Source organism: Narcine bancroftii, chromosome 6, assembly GCF_036971445.1.
Source record: "Narcine bancroftii isolate sNarBan1 chromosome 6, sNarBan1.hap1, whole genome shotgun sequence".
In the NCBI taxonomy this organism is placed as follows: domain Eukaryota; kingdom Metazoa; phylum Chordata; class Chondrichthyes; order Torpediniformes; family Narcinidae; genus Narcine; species Narcine bancroftii.
The window spans coordinates 30165591-30188511 of record NC_091474.1 but is presented as its reverse complement, the minus strand read 5'-3'; the positions used below and the strand labels follow the sequence as shown (position 1 = coordinate 30188511).

At 44.4% G+C, this 22921-nt stretch overlaps 2 protein-coding genes across 6 annotated transcripts in view; one reads left to right on the top strand and one right to left on the bottom strand.

The window, feature by feature from the left end:
• The window catches only part of eif6 (eukaryotic translation initiation factor 6), a 43756-nt gene extending 35401 nt beyond the window's left edge, over window positions 1–8355 (top strand). Inside the window, exons 4-6 of the mRNA XM_069884579.1 lie at window positions 3986–4162; window positions 6290–6471; window positions 8191–8355. Of these exons, the coding sequence (XP_069740680.1) occupies window positions 3986–4162; window positions 6290–6471; window positions 8191–8200 (369 nt within the window). The 3' untranslated portion in view covers window positions 8201–8355. The remainder of the gene's footprint in view (window positions 1–3985; window positions 4163–6289; window positions 6472–8190) is intronic.
• Window positions 1215–22901, bottom strand: LOC138735913 (uncharacterized). 5 transcript variants are annotated; one of them, XM_069884574.1, is made up of 4 exons: window positions 22662–22901; window positions 17595–17861; window positions 16685–16837; window positions 1215–3223 (listed from the first exon to the last, which is right to left on the bottom strand). In XM_069884574.1, the coding sequence occupies exons 1-4, from the start codon at window positions 22873–22875 to the stop codon at window positions 3003–3005; spliced, it is 855 nt and encodes a 284-aa protein (XP_069740675.1). In that variant the 5' UTR covers window positions 22876–22901; the 3' UTR covers window positions 1215–3002. The 5 variants fall into 5 exon arrangements, with proteins under 5 accessions (XP_069740675.1, XP_069740679.1, XP_069740677.1 ...); XM_069884578.1 differs by having other exon boundaries at window positions 1215–2753; XM_069884576.1 differs by having other exon boundaries at window positions 3194–4182.
• Between the last annotated feature and the right edge of the window lie 20 nt (window positions 22902–22921).

Below are 22921 nucleotides of genomic sequence, written 5' to 3'. Positions count from 1 at the left end.
AGTGTAGATGGGGCCTTGGTTTGCATGGACTGAGTTGCTCAACAGGCCTGGTTCCATGTCAGATAATCAGTGGCCATATTTTTCGGAATGTTGAAGGGATATGGAATTAATATGGGACAGATACTGAAATGAACCCTATTGAAAGGTGGAACAGGGCTTTTTGTTGCTGTAATAAGAATCTATCAGCAGATTATATTTATCCGTCTGGCCCTCCATCAATTCCCTCAATGGCAAATGTTGCCTAAAATAAAAGAATCTGGGAGCTGCCACTGGCTTGGCTGGTGGAGCAGGAGTAAGAATGATCGAGCTACATTACTGTGTCAGTCACCACTTTGGGTAATCTCTCCACTCTCGCAAGGCAGATGCATTCTCTGCAAGGACTGCCACCCTCTGTGCAGGAAGTGCTTTGTATTGATGTCAAGGCAGAGAAGCTTGCTTAATAGGTTCATGTGTGAGTGTCACAGACAACGTGGTGAAGTTTCACCCAACGTGCCACCATGATCGGCTGGGGTGAAAGGTTGACTAAACCAAGATCAAGGAAAGCCTGAGAAGGATGTACATTCCGGGATGGGGGTGTCTGGTTTGGATGCACACTCGTGATGGGTACATCTGACCTGGACGCACACTCATAACAGTAACCTGCTGAGTTGTTGGTCAAGTGCTAGGTGGGCTGGTGTTGAATTTTTTTTATCATAAATTAAAGTGACAACAGGAAAAATGTCAAGGTAGCAGACAGGGGTAGCTCAGCCCAGATCGGCAGCAATAGAAAGAAGTGTCAAGGAACTTGCTGTTGGCATTATTGTCACCAGTGATTCCTGGCTGAAATTGTAATTCAATAACTTGCTATCCACATTGAAAGCACACCCTTATTAAAGATTAACTTTCCTGCTTCATAGAAGTGTATGACAAAGTACTTTAAAAAAAGCACAAAAATGCTGGATGAAGTATTTCTGTGTTTTTACTGCAATCACAGTAACTGCAGATGTTTGTGTTTCATTGTCAACGGTTTGCTGCTGGATCGTGACCATTTTGCTGGCTCCACACGCCCTCTGGTGTAAATGTCAGATGTTCACTACTTGTTCTCTCCATTTTAACCAACCCTGAGAAAGCAATGCAGTGGTTTTCTGTCTGGTCTTGCCCCCTCCATAAAAACACAATACTGGGTAACTCAGCTGGTCAAACTGTGTAGCAAAGAGAATGATACATAATCAATGTTTATGAACTTGAGCCCTTCATCAGGGTATGAGCAAAATATATTCTTTCCTATTGATGCTATATGGTCTGCTGAGTTTCTCCAGCACTGTTTTACACTGTAGGTGATATTTCCAACATTTTGACAGTGCATGGTCCTTTAGATTTCACATTTATTGTCAGAGTACATACATGACATCATATTCTTTTTCCTGCGGGCCAGGCAGAATTACCACTTTTTGGTAGTGCAAAAAAAACTACACAGTGTTTAACGAATGTAAACAAACTGCAATACAGAGTAAATTTTATATATCAATAAGTTGCAAATGTAAGAGTCCTTAAATGAGTCCCTCATTGAGTTTGTTGTTGAGGGGTCGGATCGTGGAAGGGTATCAGCTGTTCCTGAACCTGGTAGTGTGAGTCTTGAGGCACCTATACCTCTTTCCTGATGGTAGCAGTGAGTACAGAGCATGTGCTAGGTGGTGCCAATCCCTGATGATTGCTGTTGTTCTCCGATCGCAGCGTTCCATGTAGCTGGAACGCTGGGGAAGGTTTTGCCTGTGATGTCCTGGGCTGTGTCCACTACCTTTTGTAGGGCCTTACACTAATGTCCCCATACCAGACCATGATGCAGCTAAGTCAGCATACTTTCCATCGCACATCTGTAGAAATTTGCCAGGATTTCTGGTGTCATACCAAACCTCCGCAAACTCCTGAGGAAGAAGAGGTGCTGACGTGCTTTCTTCACGATGCCATTAGTGTGTCAGGTCCAGGAAAGATCCTCCAAGTTAGTGACTCCCAAGAACTTAAATTTCCTCACCCTCTCCACCTCTGATCCCCCAATGATCACTAGATTGTACACCTCTGGCTTTCTCTTCCTAAAGTCAACACTCAGCTCCTTGATTTTGTGACATTGAGTGTGAGGTGGTTGTTGGTGCACCATTCAGCCATTTTTTTCAATTTCCCTCCTGTAAGCTGATTCATCGGCTTTCTTTATACAACCCACTACTGTGGTGTCGTCAGTGATTTCGTACCAAGCCATAGTCATAGGTGTAAAGTGAGTAAAGCAGGGGAGTAGAGCAGGGGCTGAGAACGCAGCCCTGTCGGTTTTCTGGTACTGATGGAGATTGTGGAGAGATCTGGAGGCCTCTGGCACAGTTTATAGAACTGTGCAAAGCAGGTGGTCTTTCTGTCTTCTGAGGTGCCCAATCTCTAGGATATTTACAAGCCTCTGAATAATCTGCCCTTATTCTTCAGTATTTCCATACCATCTCCCCTGAAAGCAACTACTTTCCTGCCACAGTATATGGAAGCCATTTGAATTGCGTATACCTTTCTATGAAAATGATTCTCCTGTCCTGTTGATCTAATGGAGTTTTCAACCAGCATCTTTCTGCATCTTGGACAACTGAAGTAATCACTGCCTCTTGGATTGAAAGGAGTGCTGTCTGCCTCGCCGATGGGCTTGCATTTGTTGACTGAGTGGCCTACTTCAATGTCCTCTTCCCTCAGACAGGGAGATGTGGACCCTGGTCCTTATATTTTCATGTTTTTTTTGTTACCTAGAGGTCAGAAATGGAAAACTGAAGCCTCATTCAGTCTAGTTGTGGGTGATGTGTTTACACAGTTTGCATTGTGCATTCCTTAAATAACTTTTATTGACAATAAACTGACAATGTTATTTGATAACTTTTGAGAAGGTGGAGCCTCTAGTCATGTTATAAATTGATAATGCATACTTAGTGTCTCTAGAAGGGTCCCTCTTGCTGATGGGATTCATTATTGATGAATTGCAAGTAATGTGTGGTAGTTCAGATTTTACAATGTTGATCACATGACATTCCATCTCCAAATCGTGGGTTTCCTGGTAGAAACAGAGAAGTCTGCAGGCGCTGTGATTGTAGTAAAAATGCACCGAAATGCTCCTTGAAGAAGGGTACGGGCTGAAACGTCGGCAATATTTCTTTGTCTCCTGTGGATGCTGAAAGACCAGCCGAGTTCCTCCAGCATTTCGGTGTGTTTTTATTAGAAACTGAGTAGAACACAGAGACATTTCAGTACCAACATTTAGTGAAGAAGTCTCGGTGCTTTGTTGCTGAATCGTATCGTCTCATTTCATCATTGCCTTCCAATACACGGCAGTTCTACACACCCAGGCATGCAGCAATATGGTGAATTCTGCCAGCATGCATTTTATTTCCAACAGCTTTGCTACCAAATGTTGGAACATAACTAAATGGATGCAGGAGCAGGTAACCTGACCCCTAGCGTGAAAAAAGCAACAACTCATTCCTCAGGGAAGAAACCATGTCTAGTCAGCACAGTAATTAAAAAAAATTTAGACATACAGCCCAGTTTCCAGCCCATGTCCTCGTTCTGCTCAAATACATCAATTAAACAGCAATCTGTGGTAAGTTTTGAACGGTGGGAGAAAACTGGAGTTCCTAGGGAAAACATGTGCAGGCACAGGGAGAACGTACAAACTCCTTACAGACAGCGCTGGATTTGCAGCTCCACTGGATGTCCCACTTTCTGGTACTGGCTGTTTGCTCTACAATTCTCGTGGCAATGGTCCCAGCTAGCACACTTAATGAGTTATTTTACCAGGTATGACAGTGGCCCCCATTGGTTATACCCATCAGTCACCTCAGTATTTAATGGTAAACCAGGTGTTTACCAAATAATATTTGTTTTAGCTTGTAAATTTTTTTATTTGGTGGGAGAATGATGCCACCCTTAGTATGAAATAACAGAATTTCTTCATGTGAATATGGCTACATCTGTTCCTAACCAGGAAACAGAGGAAATCTTGGCAGACGTGCTGAAGGTGGAGGTTTTCCGGCAGACTGTGGCCCAGCAGGTTCTGGTGGGCAGTTACTGTGCGTTGAGTAACCAGGGGGGGTTGGTTCACCCGAAGACCTCCATCGAAGATCAGGATGAGCTCTCCTCACTGCTGCAGGTTCCATTGGTGGTAAGCCCTTTGATTTTTCCCTGTAGATGATTACCCATTGACTATCGTGTGCTTACCCCTTAATTACAGCAAAGAAACAGGTCTTCTAGACTGCTGAGCTATTCTCCCTAGTCCAACTGACCTGCATCCAGTCCATAGCACCTCCCATCCATGTACCTGTCCAAATTTTTCTTAAATGTCAAAATTGAGCTCACATTCACCACTTCAGCTGCTTGGTAGCTCATTCCACATTCCCACCACTCTCTGTGTGAACAAATTCCCCCTAATGTTCCCTTTAAACTTTTCCCCTTTCACCCTTAATCCATGCTCTCTGGTTTGTATCTCACCTACCCTCAGCAGAAAAAGCCTGCTTTGGTGGGGGAATGATGCCAGCCTTAATACTCTATCCCCCTCATAATTTTGTACACCTCTATCACATCTCCTCATTCTTCCACACTCCTTCTGACATCCCAATCCCATAGTCAATGCTTTGATTTTTGAAGGCGAACATGCCAAAGCTCTCTTTACAACCCTATCCACCTGTGACACCACTGTCAAGGAATTACATTAGCTGCATTCTCAAATCCCTCTGTTCTACCACACTCCTCAATGTCCTACCATTTACCTTGTATGTCCTTTCTAGGTTTGTCTTTCCAAAATGCAACACCTCACACTTGTCTGCATTAAATTTCATCTGCCATTTTTTAGCCGGTCCAGATCCCTCTGCAAGCTTTTAAAACCTTCTTAGCTGTTCATGCCTCCAATCTTTGTGTCATCTGCAAATTTGCTGATCCAATTTATTACATTATCATTCAGATCATTGATATAGATTACAAACAATAATGGACCCAGCACTGATCCCTGAGGCACACCACTAGCACAGACCTCCCGTCAGAGAGGCAATCATCCACCAATACTCTCTAATTGTCTACTTGAGCTCATCTCATTTGCATGCGTTTGGCCTATATGCTTCCTAACCAATATATGTCCCTATATATTCTATATACCCACCACCCTCTGTGTGAAGGTGCACCTCACATCCCCTTTAAATCTTTACTCTCACATTAAACCTATGTTCCCCGGTTTTAGACTATCACCCTGGGGAAAGGACTGACCATTCACCTTCTACCCTCTCACCTGTATAGCCTCCTCCCTGGTTCTTTCTCTTTCCCTTGTCTCCTTTCCCCTAGCTCGCCACCTCTTTCCCTTCTATCAGAATGGTAAATTTCTTAGCCCTCTCTCCTTTCCCCATCACTCCTCAGCTTTACTCTACCCCCACCCATCTGTATCCACCTTTTTATTCAGGTATCTTGACTGGCTTTCAACCACCACCCCCCCCCCCCCCCCCCCCCCCACTGATGAAGGCTCAGGCCGAGAACATTGATGGCCTTTTAATTCCTGTGGGTGTTACATGACCTGAAAAGTCTCTCCAGCAAATCTGTACTGCACTATACCCCAGCATCTACAGATTTCTTGTTTTTGACTATTCAAATGATCTCTCCTCTATTTCCCTCTATAAAGTAATTTCTCTGGCTACTACACTCCAAGGAAAGAAGTTGCAGCTTTGTCACTCAAGCCCTCTGGTCCTGGGAACTTTTTCTGTGAGGTCTGCAGTTTAATAACATCCTTCCACTAAAAGGACAACCTGCACACAATACTCCAATGTGCCCTTGTGCAGTATGTTGTGCAGCTGTACTGCGACTTCCCAACTCCTGTGCTCAAGAAGCTGGATGGACTCAGCTGGTCAGGCAGCATCCATGGAGGGAAATAGGCAATGAACAATGTAGGTCAGATCCTTTTCTGAAACTTAACTCCCTGACTGATGGAGGCAAGCATTCCAAACACCTTTACCTGTGTCACCACTTCCAGGGAACAATGTACCCCTAGGACTGTCTGTTCTCTAACACTCTCTAGCCTGACAGTTTACTCTCTACCACCTACCCTAGTTTAACTTGTATGACTTAACTTCCATCTGCCACTCTTTCCTCTGCCTGCTACACTATTCCTTGCTGTCTGATGTTCCTCTGAATGACTCTTCTTGCCTCCAAACTTTGATGCTGCAGTACTTCCACAGTGGAGAGGTGCAGCCATGAGATAGGCTGCCAGGTGACGGAATTGGTGCCAATTTTCTTTGCTGCTCTGTTGCAGGCTGGTACAATAAATCGTGGCAGTGAGGTGATCGGTGGAGGAATGGTGGTGAATGATTGGTGTGCTTTCTGCGGTCTCGATACCACCAGCACAGAGCTGTCCGTCGTTGAGAGTGTTTTCCGGTTAAATGAAGCACAGCCAAGTGCAATTGCAACCAGTTTGAGAGACTCCCAGATAGAAAGGTGAGTAAGGCTGCAGGGAGAGTGAAACAGAGAGACTCCAAGATAGAAAGGTGATTAAGACTGCAGGGAGAGTGAAATAGAGAGTCTCACAGATAGAAAAGTGAGTGAGGCTGCAGGGAGAGTGAAATGGAGAAAGTCACAGATAGAAAGGTAAGGCTGCAGGGAGAGTGAAATAGAGAAATTCATAGCTAGAAAGGTGAGTAGGGTTGCAGGGAGAGTGAAATAGACTCCCAGATAGAAAGGTGAGTAAGGCTGCAGGGAGAGTGAAATGGAGAAAGTCACAGATAGAAAGGTAAGGCTGCAGGGAGAGTGAAATAGAGAAATTCATAGCTAGAAAGGTGAGTAAGGCTGCAGGGAGAGTGAAATAGAGAGACTCCCAGATAGAAAGGTGAGTATGACTGCAGGGAGAGTGAAATAGAGAGACTCCCAGATAGAAAGGTGAGTACGACTGCAGGGAGAGTGAAATAGAGAGACTCCCAGATAGAAAGGTGAGTAAGGCTGCAGGGAGAGTGAAATGGAGAAAGTCACAGATAGAAAGGTAAGGCTGCAGGGAGAGTGAAATAGAGAAATTCATAGCTAGAAAGGTGAGTAAGGCTGCAGGTAAAGTGAAAATCTCCAATTAAGTGCAGGCATGGTGGCACTTTAACATTTTGGTATGGCGATGGAAGAGTTGCGCTGACCTAGAAACAGGTATCAAAAAGGAGCATCTACTTCCGTTAACTCATGCCCATTCTGCCAGTCAACGCGATGTCAGCTGATCTTTTCCCTCAGCACCATTTTCCTGTGGTAATCCCGATCTCTGAATCCTTCTCACACTCAAAATTCTCAACCCTCACGAGGAGAGAATTTTAAAGATTCACCACCCTCCAGGTGAAGACATTTCTTCAATCCTCAATGGCAGACTGTATCTGCTGGTTCTAGACTCCTCAGCAAGGGGAAACATCCGTTCATCTACCGTAACCAGGCCCATAATAATTCTGTGTTTCAGGAGATCATCTCTCATTCTAAACTTGAGGGAGCAGAGGTCCACTCTGCTAAATTGCTTCTCATAGAATAAGTACTTGTCCCAGGAATCTATCTGGTGAACCTTCTTAAATTGGAAGTCAATGCTCTTTGTATTATTGGAGCAAAGTCTACTCCTCCACTTGAATTCTAACACAGTAAAGGCCAACATTCACATTTCTTTGTTAATCACTTGCTGAATCTATACAGAAACTTTAAGAGATTCATGTCCAAAGTCACAGTGAATACTGACATTCTACCATTTAGTTTCTGAAGAACAAACTCATTCCTCTGTTCAGTTCAGTGGCTGATTTACTCTCGACTTCCATTTTCCTGCCGTTGTTGTGTTTTCTTGTTCACAATGGTGAACGATCAGACCCAGTTCACTTGACTTTTGGGAATTGTCCACTCCCCACTCAATTTGTCCTGGAGCCTCTACCATAGAAATTGTTTGTGTTCATCTAATGAATACTTTCAATGTGTTGAACATTTTAAACACTGCCCTGCACACTAGGGATAATTTACAGCAACCAATTAACTTAGTAACCTATGGGAGAAACGCCTGGGCAAATGTGCAGCCTCCAAACTGATGACACCCAGGATCAGAAGAGTGCCTGTTTGTGGAGCCGAGGCACTGTGCTGGGCATTGTTTCTGCATCTAGACAGCGTGACACTGACCTGTTTTTTTCTCTCTCTCGTTCTACCTCCCTCTTGCAGCCTAACATAAAGGAGTGATATGGAGGAGCTGCTCTACCTTCAGAATGTATCCAGCTCTGGGGCAGAAGGGCACCTTATACCGTTCAGCAGTGGTCTCACACCTCTCGCATCTTGCAGCTAAACAGCATGAGAAACAGTCAATAAAAAAAATAATGTTTGATTAAACTATCTGTTTCCTTTTGAGTGTTTAAAATACACATGCTGGCTTTTGAAGGACATGTTGGTCATTCTCTACATGCTCAGCATCCATGGCCCTGCTGAATTGGAAGGAAAATTTTTATGCTTTATGAATTCCTCTCTGGAATCTGGGAATGAGCTGCTGCGAAGAGCTTCCTGCTGGAAAGACAATGGTAGGAGCAAGCAACTGACAAAGGACCAGGCCACCAGTCACTTCCAAGTTTGCAAATTTGGAGTGGGTTAAAGCCACTCGACTCCTCACATCTACTCTGCCACTGAACTTGATCAGGTCAGATCTTGATTATCATGTCAATTCTGCATACTTGCTAAACCCTTGCAACATGCTTAATGAGTATCCATTCCTACTTTAAATGTCTCTCTCCTTCCATCACACAGTGGAGACCTGATGATCCCTGGCCCTCTGAAAAAACATTTTGTCTCGTCTTTCTCTCCACACTTGCTACAAGTTGGCTTGATATCATCTCCCTATCACAAAGCCTTCATTTTTTACTATTTTATCTTTCCTAATCTCCTTTACCATTTTTGCTTTGAATAGTGTCAAGCTAAATGGACTGTTGTTTCCTGCTTTCTTGTCTCAGCACACTGCTGTCTTAAGGTGTGGCTCGTCATAAAACTGCATTACCTAGCATTACTTAGGCCATTGTGCGCTGCTCAGCTTTCCAGCTGATCCACGTGGTTCTGTATTCTTGGCAACATTCTCACTGTCTCTAACTTCAGCAGTCTTTGTGTCATCAACAATTCAAGACATCAAACCACAGATATTCTCACCCAAGTCACACACAACAGGATCACAGCACATGGCTTCCAGTTTCTCCCTTGTATACACACATAGCTGAGAGCTAAATTGTAGTTGGATGCAAATCATGTTCAAAGTCCTCAAAGTGATGAGACAATAGATTAGGTTGCACTGAAAGGCAGTAAAGGAGAACCAATGGAACCTATAGTACCATCAGTGGGGGAGATGTAGGTGATAAACATGTGGAATTTGTGAACAGGTGTGTGAATCCTATCAATCTTGTTTCTGCTCTGTACCCAGATATTAAACTGGTGTCCACGTTATTGGGAAGGGATGTGGTGAGAGTGCAGAGGAGATTCACGAGGATGTTGCCTAGATTGGAGGACTCTAGTAATGAGATTGGAGGCTGGGTTTCTTTTCCCTAGAATAAAGATGACTGAGGGGCAACCTGAACAAAGTGGATAAGGTTAAGAGGCTTATATAGAATAGATGGTCAAAACTTGTTCCTGAGGGTAGGGGTATCTGAACCAAGAGGGTGAGAGGAAAGAGATTTAAAGGGGATCTAATGTTTGATATCTGGAACTAGCTGCCAGCAGAAGTGGTAAAGTCAGATGCAATCCCAACCTTGAAACATTTAGGCACTTAAATAGGAAAAAAAAACAAAGGATAGGGACCTAATTGAATCAGGTGGGATTTGTAGATGGCCAGCATGAATGTAGTGGGTTGAAGGGGCTGTTTCTGAACCATGATTGAATCCACTTCGGCCAGCGCCCCACCTGGGCAGTGAACACTAATTCCTGACTGCTCCATGCATGAATGATGCTTTCTTTATGCCACAGATCATGACTTTGACAGTCAGTGTGAATCTCCACCAATGTACTACCATCTTCCTTCTTGCCACTAAAGCAATCCTGTTTTTTTTCCTCCTTTTCATGATTGAAAGCTCCCCAGACACCTTTTTCCATCTCCCCAGGCACTGACTCCCACAGTGAGTTGCAGAGACACCAATTTGCACTGTACAATCATGTTGAACACATGCAATTCCCTGAGCACCCATTCAGGTACAGACACATCATTGGGTACACACACCGTGAACTTACAATGAACGTGATTAAGCACAGGAACAGGCTCTTTGGCCCAGGTGTCAGTGCCCAATGTGATGCTCAATATAAGCCAAAGCTCTGCTGTTTGCAATGTGGTCCATGAGCCCCTCCATTCACTGCATAATCAAAGCCCCTTAAACATGGCAATCATATCTGTTTCCACCTCACTCCTGGCAGCCTGTTCCAGGTACTGTAAGGTAAAACATCATGAGATGGGAATGTGTAAGGAGTTACAGGGAGTGTTTGGGAGATGGACAGGGCTGTAACAAGATGTGAATGCATCCTTGTACTTACAAGATAAGAGAGACATTGATGGATTGAGAGGCAGGAAGCTAGCAGGGAAAGGATAGCAACAGTTTTAGTCATTGGACAAGTAATGATATGATGATGTTCTAAGCACATATCCAAGGGTATAAAAAATCACAATTTTGCTGATAACGGCAGAATGCATTCTCCGACTAACATGGTTAGTCGCAAGTGTTACAATCCGGTAATAAAGAACAAAGAACCCTGATTTCGACTCAGCCTGGTGTTTGTCTCACTCATTCATGAACAAAGCAGACCTAACAGTACTCACCACTTTTATAAAAAATACTTGGCCCACATCTCCTGTACACTATAGAACTTTTTTTAATTTAGACATTCAGCACAGCCCAATTACACCCAATTACAACCGCTGTATGTTTTGACAGTGGGAGGAAACGAGCCTCCAGGGAAAACCCACGCAGCCATGGGGAGAACATACAAACTCCTTACAGACAACGTGGGACTTGAACTCCAGTTCCAATCGCTGGTGCTATAAAAGCACTGCACTAACTGTGCTGCCCTTGTTTAAGGTGAAGGGGAGTAAGTGTAAGGGAGATGTGCAGGTGAAATATTTTACACAAGACTCATGGTGCAGTGGTCATATTTAAGAGGCTTCCAGGCAGACACATGAATATGAAAAGGATGGAGGGCTATTTATCAGGTGCAAGAGGCAGTTTTAGTTTGATTGAGACAATATTCAGCAAAGACATGTAGGCCGAAGGCCCTATTCCTGTGCAATACATGTGTAGAAATGGATGGTCAATGTATCCGGTTGGGACCTTTAACCATACCACGGGAAGGAAATAATCAGGGGAAGGCAAAGAGGTGAAAGAGTGGGAGAAGTAGAGAGGTCAAGGGAGAGATGATGGGAGGGAGGTGAAGAGTTAGAAATGTAAAACAGAAATAGGTAAAGAAGACATGGAAACTTGAATCAGATGGGATTACCTAAAATTAGAAAAAAAATCAAGTGTCACACCTTAAAGAAGGGCTCAGGTCCAAAACATCAGTAATATATCTTTATCTCCTACAGATGCTGCAAGACAACCTGAGTTCCTCCAGCATTTGTGTTTTTACTACAGTCACAGCAACTGCAGACTTGATGTTATCAAGGTTGGGTTTAAGGCTCTCCTCTGATGTGTTGCTCCTCAAGTTTACATTTGGCCTCCCCCTGACAATGGAAGAGGCCAAGGGTAGTCATGTCAGTGTGGAAATGCTGAGAATTTAAATGGTTACTGGGAGATCAAAGTTGGCCCACAGAGTGCAGGTGGTCAGCAAAGCAGTCGCCCAATCTGCATTTGGTTTCACTGAATAAGAGGCTATATCAAGTCCACCCAATGCAGTAGGTGAGGAGGGAAGTGTAGGGGACTTCCTGCAGTTACAAAGCGAAGTGCTGCAGGAGATGGGTGGGTGGGGAGGGAAGAGATGATCAGGTAGTCCGAAGGCTGATTCCTGCAAAATGTGGATGAGGTGCTAGTGGGACTGTGCTGAAAGATGGCACAAGTGTCAAAGAATTAGGAGGCTGGTAGGGTGTGGAGAGCAGAGGGACTCTGGCTTTGTTCTGTCTGAGGAAGGGAGAGGGCAGAAGTAGATGAAAAAGAGGAAATATGGGTACGGGCTTTATCAATGACAGTCAGAGGGGATTCCTATGCAAGGTCATCACTTTGCATTGGATATAGCCACTGATTCCAAAGGACTATAGCCTTAGCCACGAGCATCACTGACTGGTGGTTTTTACCTCTCCGATCCCAAAATCAATCATATGTGAGTTACTCCTACATGTCAAACCAGAGCAGGCAAAAACAGCCACATCATGGTCACACAACAGTGGCTTAAGTGCAAAAGTCACCAGCATCTCCAGCCATACCCAAATGTTGTCAAAGAAACAAGGTATACAAAACTGTTCAACTTGTTCGCAAATTTGCAAAGAACAGGAGCACAGTTAGGGTAGTGGTTAGCACAACCCCGTTGCAGTATCAGCGATTGGGACTGGTGTTCCAATCCTGTGTTGTCAGTAAGGAGTTTGTACATTCTCCCTGTGTCTTTGTGAGATTTCCCTGGAGCCCCAGTTTCCTCCCACCTTTCAAAGTGTACCAAGGAGGGCAGCTCAATTGAGTATAATTGGGTGACATGGGTTCATGGGGCCGAAAGGGCCTGTAAATGTGCTGTATGTCTAAAAAAAATCTAGATTGTTCAATTGCAGCTTGAAAGGAAACTTATAGAATTCTATTTATTCCTATTTCATCCCATTGGAAAACTGGAGGATATAGGATGGGGGTGGGAGGGTGTCAGGGATGTCCGTGGCATCTTTTTTACATCTGGAACAGACTGCCAGGGTGTGACATGCATAGTAAGAGTAGTCAGACAGGTGTGAATATTCAGGGATTCAAAGGGGCCATGTGCAAGCAAACAGAATCAGTTGAATTTGGCATCACAATCCACAAATGATGTAAGGCTTGTCCTCTTGCTGTGCTGTTCCATGTATCATTCACAGTTGTCCCATCATTCAGCAGCTGTGTGACTCAGTGGTAAGTACTGCAGTTCACAGTGATGTGGGTTGAATCCTGACCTCGAGGGAGGTACCGAAGGACATGTGCAGGACAGATGGGTTTCTGGTGGTTGATGTAGACATAGCAGCTGCAGAGCCTGTTCTAAGATGCCGGGGGTCTGATATCTCAAGGAGTGTCTAGCCTATTTCCTGCACTCAGTTTCTCCCAGGAACCAGGTCTGTTGTTTAGGCTGTGATTGTTGACTTATGCTGATAAAGGCAGCTCTGATGCGGAAAATATCTCACTGGCTACTTCCGAGTGTCTCTGGACGAACAGTGTGATCCCTGACTTGTAGGCAGCTGGGATGATCAAGTGCACGGAACCTAAACCTTCAGTGCGTGTGTCCTCTCCAGCAATCATCCGAGCCACCTGCCCTGCAGGGAGTGGGCATTAGGCAAATCACAACTCTGCACTGGCTCTCGTTCTGCTAACATCCCCCCTCCCCCTGCCAAGGACTCGCCTCTCATTTATCCAACCCCAGGGCTCACTCCTGCCTCTCCCCCCAGATCCCAGGACTCTCACCCTCCCCAGATCTACCCCAAGGGCTTGCCCCCCCCCCCCCGATCGAGCCCCACCCCCATGATCCAGGGTTTCCCAGAGATCATGAACCCCCTTGCCTCTTCACCCAATCCACCCTTGGTCTTCCCTCCACCATGATCTACTCCTTTCCCACCCCCCCCCCAGGCCTCTGGGTCTCCCCCAACCACCCCAGTCTGTTTGACTGATGCCAACTGATTTGCGTGGCTGCAGGGTGGAGATTATTGGCAATTAAATCCCAAGAGTATCAGGTTACTGTGTAAAGACAGGCAGCAAGCCAAGGGAGGATAATAGTGCAGGTCATTGAGACAAGGCAGAAGAGGTTTGGCACACACTAGATGGGCCAAAGGGTGTTTCTGTGCTGTGGTGTTTCTATGGCTCAATTAGGCCAATAGATACAAGATTTAAGGACCAGAATCTTTCTGGAGATTAAAAAAATAAGGGGGGGGGGGGGGGGAATCACTGATGGTAGTTGTCCACGGGCAGTCAAATATTAACATTACAGAGGTACAGGCAATAAACCAAGAACTATCTGAGACATGTAAGAATGGAAAGGCAGTTGTCATGGGGGACTTGAACTTGCAAATGGATTGGGCAAATCAACATGTTTGAACCAGTCTTGAGGATGTACGGAATGTATCGTGATGGCTTTCTTGAGCAGCAGGTTACTGAACCTACAAGGGAATGTGCCATCTTAGATCTGGTCCTGTGCAATGCTGCAGATACTGGGGTCATGTGCAATGCTGACGAAGGGCCTAGGCCCGAAACATCGGTTACCCTTTACTTCCTCTGAATGCTGCGTGACCTGAGTTTCTCCAGCACGTTTGTGTATGGCTGACGAAATTAATGATCTTATTGTTGAGGATCCTCTCAAAAAGAGTCATCACAGTATAACTGAATTTCTCATTACAAATATGGGATACGAGAGTTCAATCTAAAAACAGTGTTTGATGCCTAAACAAGGGAGTCTACAACAGAATGAGGGAGGAGTTGGTATAGACTGGGAACGCACGTTATGTGGTGGAACAGTGGAAGACTTTCAAAAAGATTTTCCACAGTGGTAACAAAAGACTATTTCAGTTAAAAGCAAGGTTATGGTGGGGAGAGGAAATGAAGGAAGGCATCAAACTAAAAGCCCATGCAAGCAGTCATCAACTAGTCCGAATTTGGCAGATTGGGAAAACTTTAAAAAGCAACAAAGGACCACAAAGCAAGCAATAAAGGGTAGATAGATTACAAAAGTAAATGCACAAAATAGAAAAGCAGATAGTAAAAGTTTTTATAGTTGTATAATTCAGAAAAAGGTGGCTAAAGTGAAGGTAGTTCCTTTGGAAGATGAGAAATAGCCGTAGCTTTGAACAATTAACTTGTCGGTCTTCAGGGTGGAGGACATATCTAAAAAGGCTAATGAGTGATATTATGGATGCAATGGGATGTGAGGCTCTTAATACAATCACTACCTCTAAAGAGTGCTGAGCAAACTAGTGCGTCTAAAGGTAGATCAGTCCCATGGTACTGATGGAATGCATCCGAGAGTGCTGAAAGAAATGGAGGAGGTTATAGTAGAGGCTGGATATAATTTACTCAAATTCTCTGGACTCTGGCTAGGTCCTGGCAGACTGGAAGGCAATTAATGTAATGCTGCTGTTTAAGAAAGGATGTAGGCAAAAGCCAGGTTAACTAACTGTCTGTAGTCCAAGAAATGCTTGAAGCCATCATTATGGAAGAAATAGAAAGACATCTGGATAGAAATTCTTCTATTAGGCAGACCCAGCATGGATTCAGGAAGGGAAGATCCTGTTTGACAAATTTACTGGAGTTATATACCAAGTGCAGTTGATAGAGGGGGAAAAAGGTGGATGTTGTGTACTTGCGTTTCCAGAAGACATTTGATAAGGTGCTGCATTCTTTTTTAAATGGAAAGAGAATTGGTTAACTAATAGAAGGCAGAGAGGCTAATGTATTTCTCTGGTTGGCAATCAGTGCTGGGCCCACAACTGTTCAAGATATGCATAAGCAATTTGGAAGCGGGGACTGAGTGCAAAGCATCCAAGTTTGCTGATGACACTAAACTGAGTGAAAAAGCAAATTGTGCAGAGGATGGAGAGATATAGATAGGTTACATGAGTGGCAAGGGTCTGGCAGCTGGAGTACAATGTTAATAAATGTGACATCATCCATTTTGGAAGAAAAAAAATCAGATTATTATTTAAATGATGAAAGATTGCAGCATGCTACTGTGCAGAGGGACTTGGGAGTGCTTGTGCATGAATTGCAATAGGTTGATTTGCAGGTGGTACTCAAAAAGGCAAATAGAATGTTGGCCTTCATTACTAGAGGGATGGAATTTAAAGCATGGAAATTCCGCTGCACGTGTACAAAGTACTGGTGAGTCCACAACTGGGGTTCTGCATGCAGATCTGATCTCCTTGCATGAGTATAAATGTATTGGCTTTGGAAGTGGTACAGAGGAGGTTAATTGGTTTGATTCCACTTTTGGGGGGGAGGGGTTAGTATATGATAAAAGATTGAGACGCCTGGGACTGTATACACTGGAATTCAGAAGAATAAGAGGGAATCAAATTATAAAATGGATAGATAAATATACTTAAGAGTTGGATAGATTTTTGCATGGCAGGGGAATTAAGGATTCTGGGGAAAGGGCAGGTAGGTAGAGATGAGTCCACAGCCATGATGCAGCAGGCTTGACAGGCCAGATAGCTTTGTTTTCCTGATTCTTACATTTTCTTTCATAAAGCCACACCAGTACATCCTGATTGCCTTCCAATTTCCAGCTATTACCTCTTTAATACCAGTTACAAGCATTTTTCCAATGAAACTGGCATCGGTTTTGGATTTATTACTCTTGCTAACATTCAGTTTTCCAGTCCTCAAGCACCTCCACAGAATCAATGGGATATTTCTTATTACACCTGAGGATACAGCTTATCAGAACCCATGTGGAGATGGGCTGGAGGTATCAGAGAACGTGGAGGCTCTGTGCCTCATGGTGTTGACCTGACAGGGTCTCTGTGCTAAACCAGTTATAATATGCAATCTCTGCTCACCAACAACATCCAGCTCTCTCCAGGCCGGGTGATCCTGGAACTCTGTCAGCACACACGGCCCAGCCACCTGCGGGAGATGAGAGAGGACATCCTCCTCCCGGATCAGTAGCAATGAGGCACTACACAGGCGCCGCTTCACAACGTGGCTCTCCACTGCACAGAGGAAAAGATTCATTACACTGGGTCAGGAACCCTTTCCCTAATCCTAATCCCATTCCACCCCACTATCTGGAAGCTTTAAAGGTCCTGGTTCAGTCAGCTCCTCACATAGAGCCTGTGCTCTTGGAATAGTGATTCCTCACAGAGCCCGTGCTCCTGATTCACTCCGGCTCAGAGTCACGCATCCCATGGAGAACAGCAAAACAGAGGACATGTTTCAGAAAATGGGGCGTGGCTGGGAGACCACTGCTGCTCATTCAGACTAGATGAGTCTTTATACCTCTATTATGGTGCAGACATTAGGTCCTGGAGTGTTTAGCAGACTGTCAAGTGTTTTTTTTAAGTTGCCTGGGTGCCCAGTTCTGTGTGTTCTGGGACTTCCTGGGGTCCATATAATCTTGTGTGCAGGAGATGCACTCAGTATGATAAGTTTGTGCTGGGCTTTGAAGCTTCAGTACCAGCTGAAGGCACACCGTGTCAGTTACACAGTTATAACAAGGTTTTAAGTGGTAGTTAACCCCTGCACAACCTGAGAAATATATATTCATGACTTGGATGTGATGAAAAGTAGTCTGACACAAAAATTGGCGGTCAGAATCCAACCAAATGCAAAGTGATGCACTTTGTGAAGAAATATGGGGTGGGACATGTACAGCAAACAGCAGAGAAGGCAAATGGCATGCTTGCCTTCGTTGGGGGACAGAGTTTAAGAGTTTAAAGGAACAAGAATTTGTAAAGTCTCCTGACTCACTGAGCTCCAGAGGATTGGTCATGTATATCCCCTCAGGGCCTACTCCAAATATCATCTGATGATGCCAAGCATCAGGAATCTCCTCTCCCTCTGGTACTGCAACTTGCATGTTCATGGTAGCTACAGGAACAGCCCCCTTGCTGATCCAGCCAGCCAGCCAAGCTATCAAATCCACTGCCCGGTCCGGGTAGAAGCTGAAGAACCTGCCAGTGACCCTGCCCTCACTGGCCATCTCTGCTCCTTCCAGCAGCTGATCGTGGGTAGCACCTGGCAAGAGAAAGCAGTGAGTGATCATTGCTGTCTGTTGCAGTCCCAGTTCATCCATTCCCCTTCATCCTCAGCCAAACAAATCTTACCACATCCTGCTTGGAATCCACAGCTCCCACATCCAATTTGAAGAGCTGCAGACTGAGAAAACCTTGACATGCTCATTTGCAGGTACATGCTGTCCACACACACACACATTTAACATACTATGCACACATGCAGAGGCTACACACACACATGCGCACACAAACAGCATGTGTGTACACCATACCAACTATGTCCCTGCACTCATCACACATCATCCACTTGATGCTCACATACACACTCACACACACCTGATGCACTATGAATGCAAACATCTTTTTAATCTATTTGTGTGAGCCACTGGCTTTGAGTCACACATCACTTTTCCACTCAGATCCGGGCTGGTCTTCATTTACCCAAAATGCTTAACACAGCTCATTCCAAGGTTGAGTAATGGTAATGCAGCAGACTGAAGCTGCTGTCACACTGCTTCAGTATCCAGTGCTACCTCTATAGAGTTTGCACGTTCTCACTAGACCCACAAAGATGTGCTGGTTGGTAGGTTTGGGTTAATAGGACCAGCTGACCACTGTAAATTACCACTGAAGAACCAGAGATGAGGGGAATGTGGGAGAGGATAGGTTACAGTGAAGTGGGGAGACGGGACCAATGGAAATGGTCTGGAGATGGCATGGACTGAATGGTCTATTATGCCATAAAGACATTTGAAACACCCAGACCAAATTAATTCAACACTTTGGAAAATCATCAGTTCAGTATCTTCATTTAAAATTTCCATGATCATTCCTGGTATTGCTGGATTATGACCCTTCCAAACTAATCTGCTCCTTCATGATTTGCACTATTAGTTAATCTCCATCTTTCACCTGCTCGCACACCACTTATGCATCCTTCACGCAATTTCTCCACACCTGCATCATTTCCATTACTAACTTGGCTCAGATTTTGAAGCTGGAACACACCTCAGCTGGGTCATCATTTCTTCTTCTCAGTTCAAAGAGCCTCGGCTGCTTTGTCTGACTCCACTACCTGCTCGTTTCTGTAGCTTCCTGCGTTTCTAGTTTCCACCACCAGCTGGCTCTCTCCCTCTTGATTCTTCTCTCAGTTTCCTGTGCTCCTGTCACTCTCTCCCCTTCTGTGCAAATAAAAAGTTCACTTCCAGCTGAGTATCTCTACTTTCTCTATTTTTATAACAGGTCAATGACAATTTAAATCAGAACTGGAAAAACTTGATTCCCACCTTAGGAACAGGAGCCTCTCCATCATTTCGGTGTTTTTACTACAATCACAGCATCTGCAGCCGATCATGTTTCTCTCCCTCCAGAATTTTACATAGTATCTCTTGAGCTTATCTGTTTGGAACAGGAAGATCCTCTCAGGAAGATCCTCTCATCTAGAATCTGTTCAGCTACTTAGTTGGATGACTGCTGTTCTGCACTCCAATCCCATTTACTTCCTTTGCTTCCATATTCCTTGATACCCCAACACACCATTCCATCTTGGGACACAAAGGACTGCAGATGCTGAGTTCCTCAAGCAGTTTTCAGATTCCATCAGTTCTGCTGAAGATGAAATTCTTTTTCTCTCCATAGATGCTGCCTGACCTGCTGAGTCTGCACAGTATTTCTATTTTGATTTCCAGCGGATGGCACAATATTCTCCCTCTCTCCACAGAGGCTGCCTGGCCTACTCAGTATTTCCAGTGTTTTATAACATTCTCAGGTCAATAACTTTTTCATCAGAATTGGGAAAAAGTGGGAATTAAACAAATTGCATTTTCAGAGAAGGGGAAGAATGATAGGGGGTCAGGAATCAGATAGTCAGGGAGAGTAGAAACAAAGCTGAAAATAGAAGTTAGAAATGTCCTGAGCAAAATTAACAGCAAGTAGAACCAAAGGCAGGCAGCAGATAGGGTCAGGGTGTGTAAAATATGGCCAAATGTACAGAATACTGTTCTCAAAGGTTTGCAGAATGGTGGGGTTAATGGACTGATTGAGGAGGCAGTTAATAAAAGGTACAAAATTCTCAACTTAGTCAACAGATGTAAAATATAAATACAGGGAAATCATACTGAATCTTCATAAAACATTAAGTTCAATCCTAGTCACCGCACAATAGGGTCCAGAAAAGATTTGAGTTTTTGAAGCAGTATGTAGTTAGCCCAACCCGTAAGGGGGCATTCTTAAGTTCAAGTTCAAATCTATTGTCAAAGTACATACATGATAACACATACAACCCTGAGATACTTTTTCCTGCAGGGGAGACAGAATTTCTACTTATCGGTAATGTAAACTGTACTCAAGAAAAAGATACAAATACAAAAGAGAGAAATGTAAACAAAGTAAACAAATGCGAAAAAAAAATATTTAGTAAAAAATATGCAAAGTGAGAGTCCTTAAATGAGTCTCTGAGTCTGATGGTGGAGGGTTAGCAACTGTTCCTGAACCTGGTGGTGCAAGTCTTGAGGCACCGATACCTCTTTCCTAATGGCAGCAATGAGAACAGAGCATGTGCTAGGTGGTGTCAATCCCTGATGATTGCTGTTGTTCTCCGACGGCAGCGTTCCACATAAATTTTCCCACTGGTGGGGAGGGTTTTGCCTATGATGTCCTAGGCTGTGTCCACTACTTTTGCAGGGCTTTGGTGTCCCCATACCAGACCATGATGCAGCCAGTCAGCACTTTCCACCACACATCTGTAGAAATTTGCCATGGTTTCTGATATCATACCAAACCTCCACAAACTCCTGAGGAAGTAGACACTGATGTGCTTTCTTCACAATGACATTAGTGTGTTGGGTCCAGGAACAGTCTCTGAGAGAGTGACTCCCAGAAATTTATATTTGCTCAACCTCTCCAACTCTGATCCTCAAATCTGGATCATACACCTCCTAAATTCTACAATCAACTCCTTGGCTTTGACATTTGGCTGTTAGACCTTGTATTGGGAAATAAGCCTGACCAAGTGATTAGAATTTTAGTGGGCAAGTATTTTGGGAATAGTGATCACAATTCCTTGTTTCAAAATAGCTATGAATAAAGACAAGCTTGGGCTTTGTGGGGAAAATATTAAATTGGGGAAAGGCAAATTATGACATAATAATACAGGATATGTGGGTGTTAATTAGAAGTAGCTGTTATCAGTTTAGTTACCCGTAATTAGAAATTCTGCTTGGCCTGCAGGGAAATGAATCTCACGGTTCTCTGTGATGTCAAGTATGTACCCTGACAATAAATTTGAACTTAAGACTTTTAACTTGTTTGGAAGGTCCACAAATGGCACATGGGAGTTGTTTAAGGACAGCTAATTGAACTTTAGGACAGGAATGTCCAGTAAGGAGGAAGGAGGGGTTGCAAGCTTAGGGTGGCACAGCAGCGCAACACCACTGCGCCAGCAAACTGGGTTTGAGCCCGTCGCTGTCTGTAAACTGCTTGTACATTCTCATAACTGCATAGATTTCCTCCCATGTTTAATGATACACGATCAGCAACTTAATTGGGAAATTAGATGGCTCGGGCCTGTTACAATCTCTAAGTTTATCAAGGGAACTTTGGGTGACATGAGAGGTAATGAACCTAGTAAGCTCAAATCCAGCAGGGCCCTGGAGGAAATCAAGCATTGCAGGAATGTTAGAATTTCAGTATACATGTACATTGTACATGATACTAAACTCATTTTCATTATCAAGAGCTCAAGCTCAAAGGGTCATGAAATGTCATTGACAAGCAGGATTAAAGAGAATTCAAAGGCATTTTTTAAAAAAGAGATAACTAGAGACAGAGAAAGCAAGGAGTTTGTCCATTCTCCCCTTGTCTGCATGGGTTTTCCCCAGTTACTCCGGTTTCCTTCCACCTTCCAAAACAATAGGATAATTTGGATGGCACAGGTTAAATGGCTGGATTTGGCTTCTACTGCGGTGTAAATAATTTTTTTTTAATTAAAAAAAGGAACAAAAGACAAAAGAGGACATCTATGCTTGGGAGTCAGAAGTGGATGATGTCTTAAATGGATTATTTGCATTGGTATTCACCTAGAAGATCAAGGAGAATAGTTATAAGGAGCAAATTACGAAGAATGTTAATGTTTTTAGGTATTTTGAGATCAACAAAGATAAGATGCATTAAGGTGGACCTAATGGGATATATCCCAAGATATTAAAAGAGGCAAGTGAGGAAATTGCTGAAGTTGGAGTAGATTTTTGGGTTGTCACTAACAACCAGCAAGGACCAGGAGTGGAGAGTAACCAATGTTCAATTTAGTTAAGTGAAATAGGGAAAATTCAGGAAAATATTTGGCCAGTCTGCCTCACATTAACAGAAGGGAAACTTGGTGAAAATCCTCAGATAGGATATATGCAGATTAGAAAAGGCAAGATCAAATTAGGGACAGACATTGCTGCTTTGTGAGAATCATTTCACGCCTTCTAAATTTGATTGAGTTTTTTTGAAGTGTCAAAGGTTGCTGACAAGGACAGGGCAATGCATATCATCTATTCTACATGGACTACAGTAGGCATTTGACGAGGTCCCTCAAGGCAAGTACTGGTGTACAGGATCCACACTAACCCAGTTTGAATTCAGAAATGAGCTGGCACAGGGGGATGGTGAGGGGGTTACAATATCCTCCATCTCGGACTGGCCGGCGGCATGTTTGTAGCGGGGAGGGGGGGGAGGGGAGGGAGAAAGAGGAATGGCAGTCCCGAGGCCTGGCCGGGGGCCTGGTGGGTAAAAAGGGGGTGGGGGGGGGGGTCGGTACCTGCCACGCTGCGGGACAACAAGTACTGGGGCAGCAAGGCGTCCTGCTCCCTCAGCCGAGTTCGCACGCACTGCTCCACCGCATCGGCTGAAGTGGCCGAGCCCAGGCCCAGAGCCCGCAGCACATTCAGCACGGCGGTGGCGCCGCAGGAGCTCGGGCCCTCCTGCACGGCCTGCTCCCGCACGGCGGCCCCGACACTCCATACCATCGCCATATTGGCTCCATGGCCGTCAACCCGGCAATGCGGCGGCCCCTCGCCT